General features: G+C 53.5%; 1 protein-coding gene across 1 annotated transcript; it reads right to left on the bottom strand.

Moving 5' to 3' along the window:
- Window positions 1–1,722: 1,722 nt before the first annotated feature.
- ZNF76 (zinc finger protein 76) lies at window positions 1,723–11,429 on the bottom strand. The gene is made up of 13 exons (XM_010007095.1): window positions 11,357–11,429; window positions 9,686–9,766; window positions 8,507–8,578; window positions 8,181–8,383; window positions 6,681–6,797; window positions 6,312–6,387; window positions 5,838–5,963; window positions 5,389–5,568; window positions 4,444–4,677; window positions 3,288–3,424; window positions 2,346–2,480; window positions 2,129–2,242; window positions 1,723–1,821 (listed from the first exon to the last, which is right to left on the bottom strand). The coding sequence occupies exons 1-13, from the start codon at window positions 11,427–11,429 to the stop codon at window positions 1,723–1,725; spliced, it is 1,647 nt and encodes a 548-aa protein (XP_010005397.1).
- Window positions 11,430–11,706: the final 277 nt, after the last annotated feature.

The following is an 11,706-nucleotide window of genomic DNA, read 5'->3' as shown; positions in this document are numbered from 1 at the left end:
CTACGGCCGGCGGGGGCAGAGGCGGCTCCACCGAGGATCCGGTTCCAGGAAACCGCCCGACCCGGCAGCCCCGGGGACGTGCGAGGCAGGAGCGCCATCTGCTTGGGTGCTCCCCGGAGATGGCCCAGGGCCCCAGCTCAAACCCTGAGGTCCCCATCCCCACCCCACGCACCCCTAGATATCCCCCGCGTCCAAGGAAACACAACCCGGGCGCCAGGCAGGGAGTCCTAAGCCCAGAGATCAAAAGGGTTCTCGGCGTTCGGGTTCTGCAGAAGAGAAAATCCCCTCCCTGGCTCAAACTGCAGCTTCTTCTTCTGGGATTCAAATGAAGAGCTTCCCCCCCCCCCGCAGCAGGAGCACGGGCTGTGCCTTTTGGGAAGGTCTCCAGCCCTGCTTGTTTTGGGAGCAGCCAGAACAAGGCAGGGGAGCAGAGATGCAGCCCCACTGCAGCCCTGCCTGTCCTTCACCTGCACAGACCTCCTCCTCTGCAAACTCCTCGGGTCTGTGGAGAAAACAAACTCCAGAGTTGCTGAGAGCCTGCACAGGGTTAAGGCTGGACTCAATGATCTTCAAGGTCTTTTTCCAGCCTACATGATCCTGGCTTTGCCCACAAGCAGCTCATACTGCAGGGCTGGAGGATGATGCATTCACAGACACATCTTGTCTTGACACAATTCCCTAAAACCAGGCTTGGAATCAGATCCAGATCCCTTAGCCCCTCTAAGACACAAGCTGAGAACTCAGAAGCTACAACTCCTCTTGCTCACAGCCCTTCTCAGTGCTGTTTTTGGATAATCACTGCACTTCTGGTCAGCTCTACAGATCTCCAGAACTTCCTTAAACCTTCCATCTGCAAAACAGAAACATTCATCCCCTCCTCTGGCCCCAAGGACTGAAAGAGAGAAGGGCCCTTTTTAAAATATTAAAATAAAAAAACCCACATTTGTAATCAGTTTTTATTTCAACTCAGTATTTACACCCAGGTCTAGCTCAGGCCTCAACAAGTGCTGGTTGGCTTCCCTCCACTGAGTTTGAGCCTGCCAAGGAAGTTTGCTGGAGAGAGGAGTGTGATAAAGAGATGGGAGAATTGTTACTGGATCCAGCCCAGGAGCTCACTCCAGTGTCAGGAACCAGTCACCCAGCCCCCCAGCCTAGGACAACCTGGCCTTGCTCTTGGGGGGCTTTATTGCTTCTGTGAACATGCTGCCCACTTGTCCCTTACCTGGAGGGGTGAGCAGGAAAGGGGAGAGCTGCTGGACCAGCCCTAAAGGAAGAGGGTGGGAAGTGCTTCTCCAAAAAAAATAATGTTTGCACTCTCAGAGACTGCTGAAATCTCTGTGGTTCCACCTCTACTGCAGGAGACTGGCAGCAGGTCTTGGAAATCTTAGTCATGAAGGAATACTAGAAGACACTGGTCCAGACAGAGGGAGTTAGTGCCTAAGGTGAGGAGCAGGAAAGTTGCAGGCAAACAGAAGAGCCTGCAGGAGAAGGCAGCACCCAAGTATCTTCAACATCTCTTCTTGGAGAGAAAAGCCCTTGGAAGAGGGTCACCCCAGCAGCCCCACACTGCTGGCACCAGCTCCCAGTGTGGTGTAGACTCCAGATGCTGCTCCTGGACACCTTCCCTTGCTCCTGAGCCACTGGCCCAGCAGATCCCCATGCTCCTGTGGGGAACGGGCCAGGAGCTGCCAGCCCTCCCTGCCTGGGAGGCTCTGCAGGGTCTCAGCACCCATTTGGTGACACGGCTGCTGTGACAGGTTCATGCTGGATGGCTGCTGTGGCCAGGCTGATGGCTGCCTCCAGGCTCTGCTGCTCTTCCAGCTGGGGTAGGAAAGGGAGAGGGGTAACACTGTCCTCCCAAAGAAGTGGGTTTGGGAGGTGTGGGCTGGCTCAGGGCAGCAGGACTGTGATACAAGGGATTGGCAGTGGGTGGCACAGGGAGAAAGCAGAAGACAAAGCAGAGAGGGCCACAGTGAGGAAAGGCTGTTTACAAAGGAGCATTTTGCACTCCAAGGTGCACGTCCCTGCTCTCCTCCATCTACAGGGTGTCTGGGAAGGAAGGAGCAAGAGGGGAGGTGCTGAAGCCAGGGGGTGGGTGGGGGAAGGCAAGGGCAGGAGCTGCGGGTACCTGCACTGCGATGTGGGTGCCACTGGGGGTAGCCAGCAATGCCACCTGCTGATGACAGAGGGACGTGATGGCTGATTCTTCAGACACAGCTGCCCCAGAAGTGACTATGGCAACCTGGGCAAGTCAGGAGAAAAAAAAAAAAAATCCAGTCCTGTTTTAAAAGCCCAGGTGATTTCCTTCCCCAGGGAAAAGGGAAGGTCCCAGTTTTTGTCCGTACCGGCTGCGTCCCGGGGCTGCCCGCGGTGTGTGTGTCACCACCTGCCAGCTCCTCCTCAGGCAGGAGGGCACTGCTCTGTGTCACCATGCTGATGGCACTGCCCAGGGCCTGCAGCTCCTCCTGTGACAGACTGACCTGGGCAGGAGAAAAGCAGATGCTCTCAGCCAGGATGGCTTCTCAGGAAGCCTTACACAGCTCCGGAGTGTAGCAACACCAGGGTCTCAGTGGGGATGAAACACCCTCTTCTCCTCCTCCTCCTCCTCTTCCACATGCAAGGTGCAGGGCATGGAGAACTCCAGTTCAGGGATTCTGTGACCTCCCAAGGACTTTTTGCTCAGGGACAGAATCAATGAGACCTTGAGTCTCCAGCTCTACCCCTTCTACCACAGCTCCCTTTCCCCCCCCATTGTGCATCTTCTCCCCAGGTTTGCAGCCACAGCTGGTGTCTGCAGCAGGGAACATCTGGGACTAAGAGGAAACAAGTGTGACCCGTGGCAGCTGCTTCCTTCCCTGTGCCCCAGAAGGGAGTTTTTCCCTGTCAGCACAGAGGCAGCTGTGATGGGAGGGAAGTGCCACAAAAGCAACCACCATGTACAGACAATGGATAAACAAACTCCAAATCCATGTGTCAGCAGAGAGAGGAGCAGCCTCTCAACAGCTGCTGGGGAGGAGAGGGTTGTCAGGGCCCAAATGCCAGCTTGGCCCAATGCCTGCAAGACCCTGGCCAGCAAGAAGGGGAGTTGAGGACCAGAGACCTGTTCTTTACCCTCCACGTGGAGCCTGGGGTGAGGCTGTCAGGAGAGAGGCCACAGGACAGAGCCCATGAAGCCCCATGGTCTGTTTTATGCTGAAAAAAGCCTTAATGAGAACACCAAAGCTGGGGAAAGGCAGGAGCCTAGCTAACTGCTGTGCCCCAACCACAGGAGGTGTCAGTGTCCATACCTGCTCTGTCCCATCCTGAGAGAGAAGTGAGACCTGTGTGGACACACCACTGGCATCTTCCTCTTCATCTTCCTCCATCTCTGACAGGAAAGCAACGTGCTGGCTCTCCAGGGGGGGGGCTTTGTCTGCAGCAGCAGCTGAGCCAAGGAAAAGGGGAAGAGCAAAAGGGATGAGAGAAGCTCTAATCAGAGAGTGAAAGCTCACCCTGACCCCTGGATCTGCCTGCTGCCTGAAGGCCAGCAGATGAGCCCAGAGTAGGCCTGGGGAGCAGAATCTGTGCCTCTCCCTGAGCTACAGAATGGGCAGGGGTCTGTTCCCAACCCGTGACATTCAGTGAGGACTATGGGGAGCCTTTTACTCTCATCTGTGACACAGATCTGGGTTTCAAGGAAAGCAGCAGTGGGGAGGAGGACCTGGGAGTCCTGGTGTACAAATTCACCATGAGCCAACAATGTGCCCTGGTGGCCTAGGTGGCCAGTGGCATCCTGGGTGCATTAAGAAGAGTGTGGCCAGCAGGTTCTCCTGCCCCTCTGCTCTGCCCTAGTGAGGCCACATCTGGAGAACTGGGTCCAGTTCTGGGACCCCAGCACAAGAAAGACAAGGAGCTACTGGAGAAAGTCCAGCAAAGGGCTACAGAGATGATGAGGGGGCTGGAGCATCTCTCTTAGGAGGAAAGGCTGAGAGAGCTGGGGCTGTTTGGTCTGGAGGAGAGAGAAGTGAGAGGGGATCCTATCAGTGCAGGTGTCAGGAGGATGGGATCAGACTCTTCTCAGTGCTTCCTAGTGACAGGACAAGGGGCAACAGGCACAAACTGGGATGCAGGAAGTTCCATCTAAACATGAGGACAAACTTCTTTACACTTTGAGGTTGAGCACTAGAACAGGCTGCCCAAAAGGTTGTGGAGTCTCCTTCTCCAGAGATCCTCAAAACCCACCTGGACATGATCCTGTGCAACCTGCTCTAGGCCAACCCACTTCAACAGAGGCTGGGACTAGATGATCTCCCTTCCAACCCCCACCATGACCCTGCGACAGGAGAGGCAGGAGGCCACAGCAGAATCCTGGGGCTGGCAGCAGAGCAGCTGCAGGCTCTTTGCTGCCACCTCCCTCCCCTTTTGCCACGCCTCCCGCAGGCCAGGGGGGATGTGGCTGCTCACCCTCCAGCTGCTGCTGCTCGTAGAGGGCCTGCTCGCTCTCCTCGGTGGCCTCCAGCTCGCCGTGGCTGCTGCGCTTGTGCATGGCCAGGGTGGAGGTCTGACGGTAGGTCTTCCCACAGCTGCTGCAGGTGTAGGGTTTGCAGTGTGTGTGCACCACGTGGTGCTTGTAGAGGCTGGAGTACTCGGTGAAACGCTTCCCACAGCCCGGCACCGTGCACAGGTAAGGCTTCTCCCCTGGGCAGAGAGAGGAGCTGAACCCACCCCACCCTCCTCTGGAGAGGAAAATGATCCGAGGGCTGGAGCAGCTCTGATGAGGACAGGCTGAGGGAGTTGGGGGTGTTCAGCCTGAAGAAGAGAAGGCTCTAAGGGGTCTCACAGTGGCCTTCTAGTACCTGAAGGGGCTCCAGGAAAGCTGGGGAGGAATTTTTTACAGGGGCTTGCAGTGAAAGGACAAGGGGTAATGGTTTTAAACTGACCTCTGGAGAGGAAAATGATCCGAGGGCTGGAGCAGCTCTGATGAGGACAGGCTGAGGGAGTTGGGGGTGTTCAGCCTGAAGAACAGAAGGCTCTAGGGGGTCTCACAGTGGCCTTCTAGTACCTGAAGGGGCTCCAGGAAAGCTGGGGAGGGACTTTTTACAGGGGCTTGCAGTGAAAGGACAAGGGGTAATGGTTTTAAACTGAAAGAGAGGAGAGATTTAGGTTAGAAATGAGGTGGAAATTCTTTGGTGTGAGGGTGGTGAGAGCCTGGCCCAGGTTGCCCAGGGAAGCTGTGGCTGCCCCATCCCTGGCAGTGTTGAAGGGCAGGTTGGATGGGGCTTGGAGCAACCTGGGCTGGTGGGAGGTGTCCCTGCCCATGCAGGGGGTGGGACTGGATGATCTTTAAGGTTCCTTCCAACTCCAAACACTGATTCAGTGACTGTGAGCTGCTGCCTCTCGGCCTCTCACCTGTATGGATCCTCATGTGGTTCTTGTAGTTGGTGGCACTGGTGAAGCCCCTGCCACAGCTGGGCTCTGGGCACAGGTAGGGCCGCTCGCCCGTGTGGGTGCGGATGTGAACCTTGCGGATGTTGGAGGTGGTGAAGGAGCGGCCACAGCCCACAAAGGGACACTTGAAGGGACGTTCCCCTGCGTGGAGACACCAAAGGGGGACAGAGTCGTGCTACAGCCCCCTCTGTTCCCTCACCAGGACCTCAGATCAGCTCCAAGTGCTGGCACATTTCCACCTTCTACTCATAACCCAATCAAGAACCCCCAGTACTGCCTCTGCCACCCACCGACTCCAGTCTGAAGACTTCAGCTCTGCCTTTGCTTCACCCAGGACACAAAAAGGCACATCCTGGACAAAGGCTGAAGCAGAACTTGATTTCAGAGACCCAAGTTCCTGCACTGCTCACCTGTGTGTGTCCTGATGTGTTTCTGCAGATCCCCAGAGGTTTTGAAGGCTTTGCTACACATGTCTTCTGGACACTTGTATGGTTTTTCACCAGTATGAGTCCTCACGTGGCTCTTCAGCCCATACCCTGTCCAGGAAAGAAACTACAATTAGATTTTATGACAAGCAGGAAATAAGCTGGGTACCACCTCTCAGGTCATGCATTTTTTAACTGTCTGTCCTGGCTCTGCAAAGCTGAAGGGGAGGACATTTCCAAACAGCCTCACACCACCACGGACATCTCAGCTTCTTCCTACAGCTCCCTAAATCTGCCCCATATCACTCAAATCCCAGGCTGCAATTCCTTCTCAGAAGGCTTTGCCCTGGTTTTCTCCTGGCATAGCATGAAGCTCCTGATTCTCTGCTGGGAAAAAGCTAGGGCTGATACTGGTTTGGACTGGAGAGAAAACAAAATTGGCTCAAAAGAGATTTTTACCTGTAGCAAATGCTTTCCCACAGCTTGGGAAGTCACACGTGTAGGGCCGGTCACCCGTGTGAGCACGCTCATGTACCTGGAGAAGAAAGAACAGATCCCTCAAAATGAGGTCCAAGACAAGGAGGAAGGAAAGTAGTGTGGAGGAATCCAGCTGGTGGAGAGAACCTGAAGTTCTCTGTTGGATTTCACCTTGACCAGTCAACACATCTGGATCTCCTGAGGAGCCAAGGACACAACTCAGCCTTTTGTGCAGCAACATTGATGGTTGGACTCTGATCTCAGAGGTCCTTTCCAACCATGACTGTGATTCTGATCTGGCAGTGTAAGAGGGGGATGTGTCTGGGCTGCTCACTGTGTTGCCAGCTTTACCTTCAGGTGGTGGGCAGTGGTGTAGAGGCGACCACAGCCCTTGTACCCGCACTGGAAAGCTCTGCTGCCAACCCCCTGCCCCTTCTCAGGGCTGGGCACTTCCTCCTCCTGCAAATCCTGCTGAGAGAAGTAAGGAAATTCATCCAGTGACCCACTGCTACAGACTTTTCAAAGCCCACACACACCATTTCCCTCCTTGCTGTACACACCCACTTCTCCCATTACCCTCACAAACGTTCCTACCAACGCAACCTGTGGTAAAACCCAAGTGACAGGGCAGAGGGTTGAGAACCAGCATCTCCCACTCCCACCTCCCTGGGTGTTTTCAGACATGGAACTCACCTCCCTGTGCTTCACTTTGCTCATTTGTAAAACTCACAGCTCATATATTTGCAGACAGGCCACAAAGCTCTTTTAATTACAGAGAATTTGGGACCCATTTCAGAAAAGCAGCACTGAAAAATCCAGACCTGGGAAGGGAGGTCACTGGAATCCTCACTCCCCAGATGGCAGGTGCCTGTCACTCCCTCCTCTTCCTCATCAGACACCTGCAATCACAGAGGCACAGGCACTGGTCATCCCTCCCTGCCCAGTGAGGAGCAGGAAGGCATTCACACCAGCAGTGCCCACCCCTCTCTTCTCTGGGGAGCTGGGGGAAGCTGGTGCCACCACAGCAGAAAGGTCTCCAATCTCTACCTCTCCATGCTGCCCACACTATTGGTGGCCCCTTCTCACACCCCACCCTGAAGATGGGAGAAGATGGCACCCAAGACATTCCCATGGAGAACTACCATGACAATACTTCAGGATCTGGAGTTATTTTGGGTTTTAAGGCCTTGGTCAACATGGGGAACAGAAGCCTTAACTTAGCTGCTCCTGACAGGTAAAAGATCCAGGCAGCAGATCAAGATTCACCATCTGTGGAAGAAAATACCACACTCAGGTGGCATTAGGAGAAACCTGGCCAACTGGAAGAGAACACCTTGAAGGAGGGACATACAAAGCAAGGAAAAACCAAACAACCAAGCTGCATCATTCCAAGCTGTATTCCCATCCCTGAAGTGTTCAAGGGCAGGATGGGGCTTGGAGCAACCTGGTCTGGTGGGAGGTATCCCTGCCCATGAGTTGTGACTGGATGATCTTTAAGGTCCCTTCCAACCCAAACCAGTCTGGGATTTGACGATTCCATGATCCCAGCAGCTCTCTGCTCTTCCCAACTCTGTGCCTGCAGCAAGTTAAGGGTAAAAGACCCAGCACTGTAGGAAGTAGCAGGAAACTGCCCTTTTCTGGGCCCTGAACTGGCAGCCACCTCTCAGTGGTGGCACTTCCATGGCAGCCTTGTTCACCTCTCAAAGCTGCCATTGCTGAAAAACAAACACAGAGAAGTCCTAACTTGGCTTCATCCTGGCTCAAACCAGGACAGAGGGGAGGACACAAACCCCTGGCTACACCAGCCCCTCCATGCTGTGGCAGATCATGGAAGAAGCCTCATGTCCTCACCTTACTGATGTACTCCCTTAATGCACTCGTGGTCTCAACATCAAAGGCATCCTCTTCCTCCTCTCCAGCCAGCTCCTCCAGTCCAGCTTCTGCCTGCACTTCCAGGATGGTGCTGCCAGGTGGCACGAGGACAGGACGGTGTATGTAGGCAGTGGAACCATCCTCCAGCTGGATGGCCTCAAAGGTGCTGGGGTCATAACTTTCTGCAAGAGGAAAACAATCAAGACCAAATGTTTTGGTTTTATTCACACTCTTTTGTCTCCCTGGGTTACCTACAGCCTTGGAAATCTGTGATACTTCAGCAAAAAAGGGGGCATGTGTTTTACCTGTGCTGTGTATGTAGGCCATGCTGCCATCCTCCAACACCACAGGCTGACCATCCTCAAAAGGCACAGACTCTAAAAGAAGAGGAAGAAAAATCCACACATATTATGGGAAGACTCTGTGGGTTTCAAGGAACCTTTCAAGAACAGAAAAGGGAGGTGGCATCCAAGGAACTTGGAAGGACTGCCCAGAGCAACTGAGATCTTTCTACCTTCCACACGTGATGGTGGCTGGGGAGGACTCCTCTGTGCCTCTCTGGTTCTTGCCTCATGAAGTGAATTCCCATCAGTTCTCAGCTGAATTAATTGCCTCATTTCAGAGATCACATTGGTCAATGACTCATAGAATCATAGGATGATTTGGGTTGGAAGGGATCTTAAAGATCATCCAGTCCCATCCCCTGGATGGGCAGGGACACCTCCCACCAGCCCAGGCTGCTCCAAGCCCCATCCAACCTGCCCTTCAACACTGCCAGGGATGGGGCAGCCACAGCTTCCCTGGGCAACCTGGGCCAGGCTCTCACCACCCTCACACCAAAGAATTTCCTCCTAGTGTCTCACCTGAATCTCCCCTCTTCCAGTTTAAAACCATTCCCTCTCATCCCATCCCTCCCTGCCCTTGTCCCAAGTCCCTCCCCAGCTTTCCTGGAGCCCCTTCAGGCACTGGAAGCTGCTCTAAGGTCTCCCTGGAGCCTTCTCTTCTCCAGGCTGAACACCCCAACTCTCCCAGCCTGTACTCTCAGCCCCAACTCTCCTCCACTCTCAAATACCTATCCCAGAAGTAATATATTACCTGAAGGGTTCAGAGGAAAATCCTGTCCAACTGCTCTCAGATGAAACAAAGGTGGTTTGGGCTCTGCTTTTGGCACTACCACAGCTCCCAGTTCCCTGGCCTTGCTGGGAACCTCGTGATCTGTCAGCTCTGAGAGAGCCCACAGGTGAAACAAGACTCCACACACATTTGCTGACACCAACAGCAAACTTCTCTTCTTGTCAGATTGTTAGAAAACTGTGCAGGAAATCACATGTTCTGTGTCCCTGCTCATTCAGCCTCAAAATCACAGGCAAGAAAAAAACAACCCTGCAGCTGTATGGAATTCCTAAAGCTCTAGCCCAATTGTTGGAACACAGACAAAACCAGTTACATCTACAACTTCCTTCTAAAAAGAATAAAGTCCTCACCTTTCTGAACTGTCACCTGATGGATATAAGCTGTGGTCCCATCTTCAAGTTCAATCACTTGCCCTTCAATTAGCTTTTCACCTGAAACAGTTAAAAACCCCACCATCAGCACTGCCTGCAGGGTCCAGCCTTTCTGGTCCCACCAGCTGTCCCCTCTGCTGCATCTTCTCAGGGAAACCAGTCCCACAGAAAGCAGCAAAACTGGTGCTTACAGGGTGTTATTTATCCAGTTTTTCCACTGAATAGCTACAGAGGCACTTCCCAGAAATGCTGGAGCCTCCTTTTCCTAGACAGGAGGATACAAGACAAAGAACCTCAGTCTTCCCTTGTTTACAAGCTGCCCTTTGCAGCCCTGTAAGCCAAGCAGCAGGAGGAATGACATGTGCTGGGTGGCTTGGATCTAAAGCAGCAAGCAATTCCACTTGTGCTGGAGAAAAACTCAGCTGGGAGCTTGTAGCAGAATCAGGAGGGGCCTGATTTTTATTCTGTTTTGGTGGATGATCAACTCTTGGATAAAAACTTACAGCCTCTCAAGTGTTGCTACCCTTGATGGGTTGTGAACACTGGACTCTTAAAATAGCAAAACTCTGAGTAACTCTTTCATAATGTTTGGTTACCCAAGGGCTTAATGCAGAGAGGACTCTGCTCTACCCCACCTGAGCATGAGGAATCCAACTTGTTTTCCCCTGGTGCACAATGTTTGGGAGGGGTCACAAAACCTCATAGTTTTCAGGCCAGGCCCAGCTCCACCCACGTGATAAACTTGCAGGGAAAAGAAATAAAAGAGACAATCCTTAGGACATGAAGCCTCAAGACTCCACTGTCCTGTTCTGCAGGCTGGGAAACTGCCTGTTCCTTTTGTGGTGGAGGAGGCAGCACCTCACAGCCACGAGAATAAGGGCAGGTGTTGGATCTGGCACTGATGCTGCCTCAGTGAGCTCAGCACCCCAGTCAGGGAGCAGAACACTGCTGTGAACCAACCTGAGCAACTTGGGCAAGTTAAACACCCTGCTTAGCTCCAGGGGAAGTTCTGGTTGAGGTGAGTCCTACAGGTCTCAGTGTGGACCCTGTTTCCCCAGTCACCCACACCAGGGCTCACTCTACTCTGAGCAGTACCTTCATTTCCCACAGCAGCACCTCTTCCATCTCCAAAGCTTTATTCCCAAACCAGAGGTGTGTTTTATTTCCCCTCTTTGTACAAACAGAGCTGCCAGCTTCATGGACTGGTTTAGGTTGGAAGGGACCTTTCAACATCATCTAGTCCCAACCCCCTGCATGGGCAGGGACACCTCCCACCAGCCCAGGCTGCTCCAAGCCCCATCCAACCTGCCCTTCAACACTGCCAGGGATGGGGCAGCCACCGCTTCCCTGGGCAACCTGGGCCAGGCTCTCACCACCCTCACAGCAAAGAATTTCCTCCTCATGTCCAACCTAAATCTCCCTCTTCCAGTTCAAAACCATAACCCCTCATCCTATCACTACACACCCTGCTAAAAAGTCCCTCCCCAGCTTTCCTGGAGCCCCTTCAGGCACTGGAAGCTTCCCAGACCAAGCAACCCTACAGGATGCACATCAGCTCACGTGCCACGGGGCACTTTTGACAAGTCTACCTTTCATGTCACAAGGTCAAACAAGAAGACTTTCAGACCCCCAAGCCCAAGGGGCTGTTACCTCTGACAGCCTGCTGGATATAGGCTGTGGTCCCATCACTAAGGGTCACTGCTTGCAAGGCCAAGCTCTCCATCCTGCCCTGATGGCTGCTCCTCAGACATGAAGCTCAGCTCAGACAATGTGCTCCCAGAGAGCACCCGTGCTGTGGGGCAGCCAAGGGGCTCCTTTGGTGCAAGCCTGCAAGAAATCAAAAGAGCAATTCACATTTTTCTCCCCCACGTCTGTTACTTCTGTACATCAAGTTTGCTGAACAGCAAACTGGTTTGGAGATTCTAAAGGATTAAACTGGGCAGACTTTCCCACAGCAGCAGCAGGCAGGGATGTCCAACCCACAGACAGAAACCAAAAGA

This window comes from Chaetura pelagica, unplaced genomic scaffold (genome assembly GCF_000747805.2).
Source record: "Chaetura pelagica isolate M959 unplaced genomic scaffold, ChaPel_1.0 scaffold757, whole genome shotgun sequence".
Classification (NCBI taxonomy): Eukaryota; Metazoa; Chordata; class Aves; order Apodiformes; family Apodidae; genus Chaetura; species Chaetura pelagica.
This window is presented reverse-complemented; position numbering and strand designations above follow the sequence as displayed.

Coding starts and splice junctions, on each gene's coding strand:
- ZNF76 (XM_010007095.1), bottom strand. CDS start 11,429: ATGGAGAGCTTGGCCTTGCAAGCAGTGACCCTTAGTGATGGGACCACA. Junction 5,569..5,837: donor ACACATCAGGACACACACAG/GTGAGCAGTGCA, acceptor GTCTCCACGCAG/GGGAACGTCCCTTCAAGTGT. Junction 2,481..3,287: donor CTCAGGATGGGACAGAGCAG/GTATGGACACTG, acceptor TCTCCTGCCCAG/GTCAGTCTGTCACAGGAGGA.